A 12,792-nucleotide genomic window follows, 5' to 3' on the forward strand; every position below is an offset into this window, starting at 1 on the left:
TAATGCTCTCAGTCTCCTGAGGAAACCTCTTGCTTTTAATGCTGGCATTCTAACATTTGGTGTTACTTTGTAGATATTACAATACATTTGGCAATGATAGGAATGCTGTTGGACTTCAAAAGCAGTGTATATGGTTTGGCAGGGGCATATTTTGAATTCTGATTTTGGGCTGGTTTTATTGGCCATTGGGCTGGTTTTGGGCTGGTTTTGATTGGCCATTGGGCTGGTTTTGTCACACAGACCTGGCAACCGTGAATGCAGGTCACGTGAAATATTATCCAAACACTCGTTGAAAGACCGAGTCGGGAAATGAACGAATTGTTAAGTTTCCTCTAGCTACCAGTACAGAGCCTATGCAGGTCACGTGAGAAATGATCCAAAGGCTCGTACCCGCAGAACGAGTCTGTAAATGAACGAATCATTTCTGTTTACTTGGACGAGCGAGAAAATAAAGGAATTACTCTTTGAGAGGACTCGTTACTCCGAGTCCTTGTAAGGATTCGTTCAAAATGAACAAATCGTTCACGAACGACACATCACTACTGTGGATTTAACTTTGTTTGCAGTGGATTTTCTAAAAACATGTCACAAGAAAAGGCAGGCCATCAATTTGATAGTTTTACTGCTGCTTAACAACGTCAACGGAGGTTGTCAAAGTAGCAGAAAGTCGCCAATTTCGTTGCTTGTCGCTATGAGATTTTTTGTTTGTAGCTAGGATACCTAGTAGGTAAAGTGAAACCGTAACTCAATTTGAATATTCTTGAGTAATGTTGAGAACCGTAACTGATGTTACAGGATTCTGCCTTTGCTTCTCTAGGGCTTTTGGAAGTTACGGTGAAGACAACCACCTATTTCTTCTGGAGAGATTGTCCAAAGAGGAAGACAAGTCCAGACTGTCTCTCCAGGCACACTCCCAAGCTGAATAAGCTCTGGCTGTAACCCGGACCAGCATAGTTGCCATGGAGGGAGGCACAGGTGGAGTCACACAGCCAGCCGACAGACCTGATGAGACAACGAGCATAACCTCTTAAAAGGACGAGAAGATCCAGGGGAGGGCTGAGAAGTCTCTGTCCCAGGCGTCTCTCAATAAAGACACTTCACACCCTGTGCCTGCAGTGGCAGGTGTCGAGTGATAAACAGTTGGAGAGGAAGGACAGGGACGGGAGGAGGAATATAGAAAACCTGGACATCCAGATGACAGTCATACATCGACCCAGTCATACATCAAACCACTGACTGTGGAGGAAGTCAGTGAGAAAAAGCAAGAGGAAGATTCAGAAAACAATGTGAAGGAGAAGTGGAAGATGGCAGCACCCATATCTGGGATATTTTGGCTTCATTTTTGTAGAGTGGGGGGAAGTGAAGTTGTTGACCCTTGGGCCATACAGGGCTCTAGACTGCGACCAAATGGTCTCACATTTAGGGAGCAGGAAAACAAGGCCACACGGACCAGCGACTTTCTTCTATGAAAAGTAGCTAAGGTTTGTCCATACGTTGCTAGATTTGTCGCTAGGTGCATTTTGGAAAATAAATTGCTAAATCTAGCGATTAAGTCACTAGTACAATTTGCTACCATCCATAGATGCACCTTTACTTCATGCTTTGTGTAAATAATAATACACTAAACCACAATTTCTGTCTGATTTCTTCTGTGAAACTGCTTAAGGTTAATTTAAATGTGTTGTTAAAATGTTATCACTATGCAGCCATTTCTTTTCAGTCCTCTATGCATTCAAATGTTTTCAGTATACTTCAGAAGGGCATCGGCGATTGTTTAAGGTCACATAGCTGTATATCTATGTGGTATATCCATGTGGTCGTAAATGTATTTACAATCAAGTTAATTATTATCTAAACAAGGAGTCACAGTAGCCCACTGGGCAAATCTTGAATCCATCAATTCATGGGTTTCATGTGACCTCACACAGTGATTGTGGCGCCATCTTTGGGACCGAATTGCAAGATGCCATCTTAAATACATAAATTACTTTTTACAATGTCCCCAAAAAACCCTGAGCACCATTAGAAATGGATGCTGCTATCAAGAGGGATCACTGGACTCCTACAGAACATAATTTAAAATGTGAGCATGTATAACGTTATTCTGGACAGCTAGCACAAGATGCTAGCATTAGCTATATTAAATGCTAGCTGTCCAGAACAACGTTGATATCAATTTACATTAGTAATGTTAGTTATGTAAGGTATTTTATTATGAGCTTTCGTTGAGACAAGGGGAGTCACTGTTCTGACGGTCTGGCGGAGTGAGTTAAATAAAGTGAGACGTGCAGTGCCGTCTTGGAAGCCTGTGTCCGAACCTAAGTTTAGCATATATATAGAAAACCGTCGGCTATAGTTCTATGGTTGAATTATGTTATGTTGCTACTTGTTGGAGTGGCGTTAGTATGTTAAACTACTTTTCATTTGATGTCCTGATGTGACTGATATTACAACAGAATCAGATGGCAATTCAGTTCAGTGATATAAACGCTTTTTGTGTATCATAATATTGCTTGATTAACAGACTGCCACTGACCCTTCCTATGATCAAGAACATAGACTTCATCTCCAGAATGATACATTTTGGGATCATTAACCCAATCTGATGAGAAGTAGCGGTAGGCTTCGGTGCTTTTAAATGCCTTAAGGGTTTCCCCAGTGTATGGAGAGGGATGGTGGACGAGGTAAATATAGATGTCAGCAAACGTCAAATTTGGCTGGTTTTTACTATACTTTAGTAGAGTAAGCAGTTCACTTGTCAGTACATAAGGATCAAAACCTCAAGTATTTATCTTGCAAAATATATTGTTGCTTTTCGTCGGTGGTAAGGTGTGCTATTTAGTGTGCGGCATCATTCATTCTCACTGAGGAGACCCAGGGAGAGGCTTCAAATTGGTCCCTAAAGTGGCGGCCGCAACAAAAACGTCACGTGACTGAAAGTACACCAAAAAATCTGTAACAAAAGTCATGTTGAATGAAGCAAAGTTAGTATTGTCCCCAGATACAATGAACGCAGTCTCATCGGCGCCAGGTGGAGGCCGACTCCTAATGTTCTGACATTTGGGGACATGTTGCTCTGCTGGCCCCGGAGCGAACAGTCAGCCACAGTGAGGACAGGTCACGTCATCCGGGTGTTGGATTATAGGTGGCAGTTTTGTAGAGCCAGAAGGCGCTTGTTGCCCCTAACTGTTCATGCCCTCGTTTTCAGTAATTCTTCTTCATCTGAAATTTAAAGTACAAGTCATGTCAAACACAAACCATTACAAACAGGAAGACATTAATTATATTCACCATGTCTCACCATCACAAACAATATAAATGGGCAAGGGTGGTGTGTAACAGATGATGTCATATGTGTGTTTGTCTACATGATCTCTGTGTAGTGAAAGACAGAGAGAAAAAGCATGCATGATGTTAGTTAAACATCTGAAGAACAGATGTTTAATGTTTGATATGAATTTGCGTGACAGCCACCAGAGAAACCTGTCAAACATAACATTAAATGTAATTAGCCATACCAGTACACTTTCTCTCATCCGTACACTGAGGGTCTTACTGTTTTTACCCACATTTTACCACCCCCTCCATTTAGCCTTTCTGCTATCTGCCCTCACCTCTTTCCCACATTCTTCTTTTTCTTCTCCTTCTCGTCGTTTTTGGAGTCATCCTTTTGCTTTTGTGGTTGGACGTACGACATCGCTTTGGCCTTCTTTTCCCCTTTGCCAGTCGTCTCTTCTGTCATATCGTGAAAGCAGAACACATGCTTGCATGGAAGAAATCCTGATTCTTTTCAAGCCTCATTCGTTATTATTGTGCATATTGTGATTTATGCTTTAACAGTGTCATCATATGTGATGACACCTGTGATGATGATGACCCACCTGCTGGAGCTCTTCCAATCCTCCTTGGAGCAGCTTTGTTGCATCAGCGGTCAAGTTAGTGATTGGTCCCAGACGAGAGTGTGGTAAATACCCCACAGCAGGCGGAGCCTCAGGCCTGCTAGGACTCACAACCCCAACGGTGACACAGTTAAGAGGAGTCAAAGCCCGGGGAACCTGCTGATTGAAGAGGATGGCCTCGGGAGTAGGAGGAGTCAGCGGGGGTGATTCCATGGCATCCTCAACAGGAGTGATCTCTGTCTCAGATAGATCCTTGGGACACACAGTCACAAGAGAAGACATCACCTTTTGGCATGAGGGGACCTGGGATCTTTCCATGGCTCTTTTGGATGATAATCAACAAACTTAATGAGGATAGTGTCATTCTATACCTTGAATCAAACAATAGCTAAATCAATGAATATGTACTGTGTCTGTATTGATTACTTACAAAGCGTTGGATGGTGCACTTCTCTTCTTCAGAGGGGTTGATCTTTGGCGTTGAACTACACACTTGGTCGATCCTCTCAGTGAGGGCCCTATACGCCCTGCACGCCATGTGCAGCTTCTGGATCTCTCTCTGCCATTTCTCATGCAGGTCTACATCACTGTGATCAGCGTGGTCCGAGTCCATTACTTCATAAAGTCCTTCAAACTCTGTCAAGATCCGTTCCAACATGTCTTTCTGGATCTTTTGGAGCCTTCTCCCCCTGAACTCGTTCGCACACCGTCTCAGGGCTGCACCCACCTGGCCTTGCCTCTGGCTCTTCACAACAGGCACCTCTTTCAGGTAGGCGTCGGTGTTCATGACATCCTGGGTGACTTCAATGTCAAGTTGCAGAAGTTCCAGGGATGCCTTGATGGCCTGCCTGTTGAATCTCTGCCACAGGGGTCTGGTCTCCTGGTCTGGTCTCAAAGAGCCAGGGGGAATGACCTGGACTGCACAATCCATAACAGGATTCTGGGGAGACCAAGAGTAAAGGACAATGTGCAGGCACAGGGCAGAGGGGAAAATGTGAAATTGTGTTCCCACCACATTCGACTCCCTATATTAGAGACACAGTCACTCAGAGGTATTTGACCATGTTTGCTGTTTAACCGTTTAAGTTCATACAAACTCTTATCATCTGTTTCATCCATTTCACTTATCACCGACTTACCAGAAAATCTTCATCATCAAATGAATGGAGAGAAAGATGGTCCCCATTTTTCCAATCCTTTTCATTGGGCTGGATAGTGGTCCCATCATGCTCAACTTCCTACATTAGAGACACAGTCACTCAGAGAGGTATTTGACCATGTTTGCTGTTTAAACATTTACATTTAAGTTGATGTAAGGCTCTTACCATTTCTGCGTCATCCATTTCTCTAACCAGTATCCGTTTGGATCTTTTTCCACTGTCCCCACAACGGTGATCAGGATCATCAAACTATGTGTCAGATAGATTGTTAATTTTCATAAATCGAATCTCTGAAAACCACTGCATTAGGCTATGGCCAATAACAGTGATTATGGGAAGGTGTTACTAAAGAGGAACTGACCTGACTGGGAGAATTTGGTTTCGGCATGTCTGTTGCTGAACCCCAGATATCTGCCTCTCCTTGATCGGCTCACAATGATTGGCTGTGAAGCAATTGAGAAAGAGAGAACTTGTAACTTTTGTAACTGCAATGCTGTTGAGGTTTGATTTACAGGCCTTTAGTGGACTGAGCCTTGAGTCTCTTTTTACTGAGTAGGCCTAGCTGTGTAATAAGCGGGAAAAGTAAGGGATAATGTATAGAACGCCGGTCATTATCGGGAAAATAAGCCCCGACAGGGCGAACAACACCCCAACGCGAAGCGGAGGGGTCTTGCTTCTCCCTGAAGGGGCTTATTTTCCCGATAATGACCGGCGTTCTATCAAATAAATGTATAGATGGGTCATCCCCCTTGTTTGAATCCTTGATATTCTGTCGGGTACTCTGGGTCCAAATCATCCCATCGTGTTTGATTTTATTTTATTCGGATCCCCATTAGCTGATGCCAAAGACACCAGCTACTCTTCCTGGGGTCCTTGAAGTGTTCATCTCCCTACATTAGAGACACAGGCTGGGTTGCACCAACAAGGATTAACTCTTAAACTAAGTTTAAACCAGGTTTGTATTTTTATCCAGTTGCACCAAACTTTAAACCTAGTTTAACCTTAGTTAACAATTAATCCTGGGTAAATCTAACCCTTTGACAATCTCTGTTTAATTTCCATTTAAATCTAGATTAAATTTAAATCTGTTGCACCAGTCATTTTAAACCTAGTCTAAACCTGGATTAGCAGTTATATTTAAACCACCCCTGGAGGAGGTTTATCTCAGTTTTATTGACAACATGGCTGCATATCTTCGCTGGATGGGGTTAGAGGAAAGAGTTCCTCGCAGGAAAATTAGAGATTTGTTAAACCCTATTGAATTCTATGACAACAGCGAGTTTTCACAGCGGTATAGATTTACAAAAGAGTCTGTCATATACCTAAATGGGAAGGTTGGACCAGCAATCAAGCATGGAAGTGAGAGGAATTTTGCTGTGCCACCGCTTCTCCAGCTCCTAGTAGCTTTGCGATTTTATGCTACAGGGTGTTTTCAGATGGTTGATGGAGATCTTTTCGGAGTTTATAAATCCACAGTCTGCAGAATTGTCTGCAGAGCGTCCAAGGCAATTGCAAGTTTAAAGGCTCAGTACATTAACTTTGTACCAAGGAGAGAGACAACAGCTGGATTCTAAGGGAGAGCAGGTTTTCCAGGAGTAATTGGGGCTATCGACTGCACCCACATTCCCATTACCAACCCAGGTGGTGAGAATGGGGAGCTGTTTCGGAATCGAAAGGGCTACTGCTCAATTAATGTCCAAGTTGTTTGTGATGACCAGGCCCAGATCACACACATTGTTGCAAGATGGCCAGGATCCACACATGACAGCCGAATCTGACAACAGTCAACTTTGTGCACTGCTGGAGAGAGGGGAGATCCGTGGACACCTGGTGGGGGACAATGGCTATGCATGTCGCCCATACCTGATGACTCCACTTTTGAACTCTGAGACCCAGGCAGAAAAAAACTACAGCTACTCACACATTCAAACAAGAGGGGTAATAGAGAGGGTGTTTGGGGTGTGGAAGCGGAGATTTCCATGTATACAGGAGGGACTCCGCACAAAACTGGACACTACCCTGACCATCATTGTTGCAGTAGCTGTTTTGTACAACTTTGGGAAGAGAGTAGGAGATGAGCTTCCCGAGGAGGATGAGCACCCACTTGAGGATGATCTGGAAGATGCTCAAGTGCAGAATGCTGCAAATGCAAATGCTGTCAGGAGAACACTGATCGAAAACCACTTTGCAGCATAATTAAGGTCAGTATTGGCAGTATATTGTTATATTTCGATTGATATGTGCACTTATACAATAGATTACCTTAACCCATACTTATTAACTAATATGCTACTTGCTTTCTCATCCATACAGGGAGGAACTAATAAGAACAGCGAGACAAGAGGACTGCCAATTTCATTGAAAGAAACATTTTACTCCAATAAATACAAATACATTACACAATTTTTGTTTCAGAATTCATTCAAAAAACTTTCTAATTCTCGTGACTGGCTTAGATCCAGTAGCCTCTGCTTCTGAAGAGTTAGGACCTCTTTCTGTAGCAACAGGACATCTTTTTTAATTTTTGCATTTTCTATATCAAGCATGCATCTCTCCTTCTCTAATGTGAGAAGCTCCTGGTGAAAGCTAAGCTTAGGGTGCTTAGCAGGGGGTTTCACAGGTGATGCTGCTGCTTCCATGTTTCGATGAAGCTCCACTTGCTCCAGTACGATGATAGTGTCAACTAGACAAAACAAAAAAACATAGAAACACATTAGGAGGCTACCTACAACAGTAAATGCACAATGCACTTGAGGTCTCTTGAGGTCCAATAACATAGGAAATAACTAATTTAATAAATCACCATAGGCTACTAAAGAGAACATGGAACTGTTATTTGTGTAGTATGATGTGCGATTCTTTTTTTAAAATAAACATCTAAGGGGTATGTACAGTAATACATAGGCTCTAACAAATGCTTTGTAGGCAAAATTATAGCCTTTCGTCATTTTTGTCACGTTATTGCTGCAACCAACGGCGTTGGAGTTCGTAGTAACTTACTTGCAGCTTCTTTGGTTGTCCTGTCATCCAATGCGCCGTCATCGTCGTAGGGGTTGGGGAGGGGTGAAATCTGCTGCGGGATCATATCAATTATCTTTTTTGACAGTGCATCCGTAGCATTAATTGGTGGTCCTCCGCCGGTTTGAAATTGGCTACGCCTCTCTTCCCTCGCATCTTTTTTTGCATTTGCTTTTTTTTTCAAATTTTCCAACAGGCTTTCAGTTGTGCCCTGTCCCTCGTCTGATTCCGGTAGAACCATTAAAGCGGTCAGCTAACTGGACCCAGCTCCTCTCCTTCTCTAATGTACTGTTGTCAGTCCTTTTATCTTCTATTGTTACCCCAAATTCCTCCATTAACTCGGTCACCAACATCTTTTCAAATGTTGAAAAGTTTGAATCTCTTTGCCGTGCCATAATGTAATAGTTAGCTAACGTTAGCTGGCTAAAGTGACAGGGTTGATTAGCTATTTTATAGCCGTAGTGGTAGGTATAAACGGTAACTAACGGTAGCTATCAGTAACAGCATTTATTCAAAAAGCAGCTAGTTAAGGAAAAAGAGCGCATGCATTCATTTAGGGCTATTTAGTTCCGTATATGTTAAACATATGTTGTGAATTTGTTTACATTTCGTCGGAATCCATCATGGCGGACATTGAACATAAACTAATCCTGTTTTAACCCTTGTTTAAACTAGTTTAGCTAATCCAGGGTTAAAATTAAGATGTGCAACACATCTCTGATTAATTATAAACCAGTTTAAACATAGATTTACTAACCCTAGATTAACTCTAATCCAGGATTAATTTAATCCTTGTTGGTGCAACCCAGCCACAGTCACTCAGAGACATTTGACCATGTGTGCTTTGCAACCATTTAAGTTGAAGTCAATAAAAGGCTCTTACCATTTCGGTGTCATCCATTTCCTTAATCACAATCCATTTTGACCTAGTTCCACTTCTTTTGGTCCAAGGATGGTAATCAGGATTGTCACTCTGTGAAAGATACGTTGTTAGTCTTCACCAACCATGGTTACTCGCCGTTACAGAAAACAATATAAAACCCAATGCCAGGGTATATATAGCATATACAGCTCTCTCACCTGAGATTTACCATCAGTGTTAGGCTCAATTGCCTATATGCCACGGTGAGCTGACGTACTTCCGCCTAAAACTCTCAGTCACCACGTTTACTTCCGCTGCAATGTAATCTAATGTTACCTAGATTTTAGAGGACAGTGTATTGGGTACGTGGCTACGTGTAGCCTAAAAATAAGTGTTGGGTAAGCTACTTGGAAAATGTAGTGAGCTAAGCTACCAGTAAATGTAGCAAGCTAAATCTCCATGTGATGTCGATTTAACCTGTAGCGTGTATCGAGCTACTTTTGTTGTGCTTGTTAGCTTTGAAGTGGCTCGCTACATGAGAAGCTACAGGTTGAATCGACATCACATGGACAGTCGACATGCCAACATTGTGTTACTGTTCAAACGTCATGCCAGGTGAATTCTTCTGTGGTTAATATCAGGATAATGTCTACCGGTACCTGCAATGTTAGTGAAATTCATGACAAAAGATAGTTGGGAAAGCATCACATTTGTTTACAACTTAATAAAGGTTGACCTTTCCTCATTGATCGGTAGCACTGACACCTCATTGTTAGCCCTGCCAGACCCTGGTTTGAAACTGTAATTAACATTGAATTACGGTTAAATACATTATACCAATAAGACACTGGACAAAATACAACAGTAATAAGGATGATTAGTGCAACTGAGCGTTACAGTAACGTCGTTAGCTACTCTCGCTAACATGTAAGCTAGGCAAACACTTAATTTTAACCGTACCTTCATAATTATGGACATAATTAGAAACGTAGAGTTTAAATCCTTTGTCCTTTCTTGCGGTGGCTGTGGCTGAATTAGCCTGGATAATTCTGCTCACATCTGTCAGGGATACTGTTGGGAGATCCAGGAGTGAGCGGGTGAAAAATGCAGCCATTGTTATTGCGTTGACAGAGAGACAGGAAGTGAACGTGGTGGCTGAGACCGTGGAGCGGAGGTACGTGGCATATAGGCAATTGTAACATCAGAGTATGACAAGCTGATGGAGGAAAGAGGACGCTCATCCCTTCTCTTCAGCAATGCTGTCACACTGCCAGACTGTGGAGGATCATCAAAATCGTTAAGTCAGGGTACAGTTTTCATAAATTAATCTCTAAAAACCACTGCATTAGCCTATGACCAATAACAGTGATTATGGGAAAGTGTTATTGGAAAGATGCTGACCTAACTTGAAGTCTGGAGTCTAGACATCTAATAACATTAGCTCCTTACATAAATTTGGATAGGCTCCCTGCTCCCCACAACGCAGTATCCAGGGTTTACACCATAGTCTCTTCCTCATCCGTCTTCGTTGTCTCTCATGAATCCTCCTTGAAGCTTTGTAGGCCAGGTAGACCAACATGACTCTGGCTACATTTACCAAGGTATCAACCTCATTCATCTTAAAATGATACTACTAACACTGAAAAGTAATAAACTAGCTGAAAAAAGTATGTTACTGTCTGAGCAGTGTTGAACTGGCAGTTGGTTTACTGGACCTGCCAGATCCCAACAACTGCCAACTTTAAAATGTTGGGATTTTTTGGAGTTTTTTGGGGCAGTGTGCAAGCTGCTTAAACCCTTTCCTGCCGGACCATTCAAATATGGGTCGAAAAAGACCCATAGAACCCGCCTTAATAACTTTGCCATCCAATCACCGATTTTATTTCTGAAAACTGCCAGATACTCATGACAACTTAAGCTCAAAGCACATATCATTGGTTAAGGGGTTAGTGGGAGGGGGAAATAAATCTATCGTCTGCAACGGCAGCCATTGTTTTCTGAGGCGGAGCCAGAGCGGAGACCATGGGAGATTGCCTACAGTGTTAGATATACAGCTTCGAATTGAAATCGGAGACGATATTATGAGTTAAGACAAGTTCCTTAATATGTGTTGTCAATATTGTCTATTAAAAGTCTCAACTTTTTACTTACGAAGAATTTGTTTGTGGGAGTGACGCGAGTGTTTTCAGGAAAGAATGACGTGTCCGGCTTGGCCGTTTGTGACAGGCAGCAATGACGGTAGTAGCACTGTTTAGCTTCGATTTGAGCAGATTTCTAAAAAACTTCGAAAAACAACATTAACTAGGTAGATTATGTATACTCTAAGCTAAATGTACATGCCTTGTTTGGCCAATTCGGTCGATTGTGGAAGAAACTCGAACGTTTTTTACTTATCGAGAGGAGTATCTAGCCATAGCGCTAGCTGCTTTTAGCTGCTTTTGGGACAGGATAATTCCGGTTTCCCCCATGTCTCCACTAGTCACAAGAATGGTCATAACTTTTAATCAAAATAAGGTATTTCTAATCTGTCTTCTGTTCTACATTGCCCACAGACTTGTGGATATTCCACCTACTCAAAGTTTTTCTCTATCTTGTAATTAAAGTGGTGACAAATTCAGTTGTCTGATGAGGTATGGTGGATGGAGAAGTTTTTGTTAAAAATATCTACCTGAAACCACTTTGATAAAATATGATTTGCCTTAAGTAATCATATATTCATTTACATGATAAAAATCCCCTAGTTCTCCTCTTCAAGATGGTATAAACAGTTAAGGTGTATGATTTTATATGAAAATCCATAAAATATGAATATTAATATGCATATCATATTTCAACAGCATATGGAATGTTCGGAATTTTGTATTAGGCAGTAAAGGGTTAATGCTCAAAAATCATGCTGTGGATTTAACCTCTCAGAGGATGTTGTTTGCAGTGGATTTTCTAAAAACATGTCACAAGAAAAGGCAGGCCATCAAATTGATTGTTTTACTGCTGCTCAACAACGACAACGGAGATTGTCAGAGTAGCAGGAAGTCGCCAGTTTCGTTGCTTGTTGCTATGAGATTTTGTTTGTTTGTTGCTAGGTTACCTACTAGGTAAAGTGAAACCGTAACTCAATTTGAATGTTCTTGAGTAATGTTGAGAATTCTGCCTTTGGTTCTTTAGGCCTTTTAGAAGTTACGGTGAAGACAACCCTCTATCTCTTCTGGAGAAATTGTCCAAAGAGGAAAACAAGTCCTGACTGTCTCTCCAGGCATACTCCCAAGCTGAAGAAGCTCTGGCTGTAACCCAGACCAGCATAGTGGCCATGGAGGGAGGCACAGGTGGAGTCACACGGCCAGCCGACTGACCTGATGAGACGAGGAGCAAGACCTCTTAAAAGGAGAAGATCCAGGGGAGGGCTGAGAAGTCTCTGTCCCAGGCGTCTCTCATTAAAGACATTTCACATCCTGTGCCTGCAGTGGCAGGTGTCAAGTGACAAACAGTTGGAGGAAAGGAAAGGAACGGGAGGAGGAATATAGAAAACCTGAACATCCAGATGACAGTCATACATCGACCCAGACCCAGTCATACATCAAACCACTGATGGTGGAGGAAGTCAGTGAGAAAAAGCAAGTGGAAGATTTAGAAAACAATGTGAAGGTGAAGTGCAAGATGGCAGCACCCATATCTTAGATATTTTGGCTTCAGTGGGAGGAAGCAAAGTTATTGACCTTTGGGCCATACAGGGCTCTAGACTAGCAGTAGTAGTAGACGAGCAGAAAAACAAGACCACGCTGTCGCTGAGCGGTAGACCTACTTGGAACTTTATTGATGAAAGTTTCTTCTAAGCAAAGTATAAGGTTTGTCCAAA

At 42.2% G+C, this 12,792-nt stretch overlaps 1 protein-coding gene across 2 annotated transcripts; it reads right to left on the bottom strand.

Moving 5' to 3' along the window:
* Nucleotides 1–203: 203 nt before the first annotated feature.
* LOC124468231 lies at nt 204–10,124 on the bottom strand. Of its 2 annotated transcripts, none has more exons than XM_047020889.1 (9): nt 9,900–10,124; nt 8,961–9,050; nt 5,421–5,502; nt 5,225–5,308; nt 5,039–5,137; nt 4,330–4,839; nt 3,882–4,151; nt 3,615–3,735; nt 204–3,222 (listed from the first exon to the last, which is right to left on the bottom strand). In XM_047020889.1, the coding sequence occupies exons 3-9, from the start codon at nt 5,445–5,447 to the stop codon at nt 3,191–3,193; spliced, it is 1,143 nt and encodes a 380-aa protein (XP_046876845.1). In that variant the 5' UTR covers nt 5,448–5,502; nt 8,961–9,050; nt 9,900–10,124; the 3' UTR covers nt 204–3,190. The 2 variants fall into 2 exon arrangements, with proteins under 2 accessions (XP_046876845.1, XP_046876843.1); XM_047020887.1 differs by lacking the exon at nt 9,900–10,124 and adding an exon at nt 9,158–9,243.
* Between the last annotated feature and the right edge of the window lie 2,668 nt (nt 10,125–12,792).

This window comes from Hypomesus transpacificus, chromosome 5, assembly GCF_021917145.1.
Source record: "Hypomesus transpacificus isolate Combined female chromosome 5, fHypTra1, whole genome shotgun sequence".
NCBI classification, from domain to species: Eukaryota; Metazoa; Chordata; class Actinopteri; order Osmeriformes; family Osmeridae; genus Hypomesus; species Hypomesus transpacificus.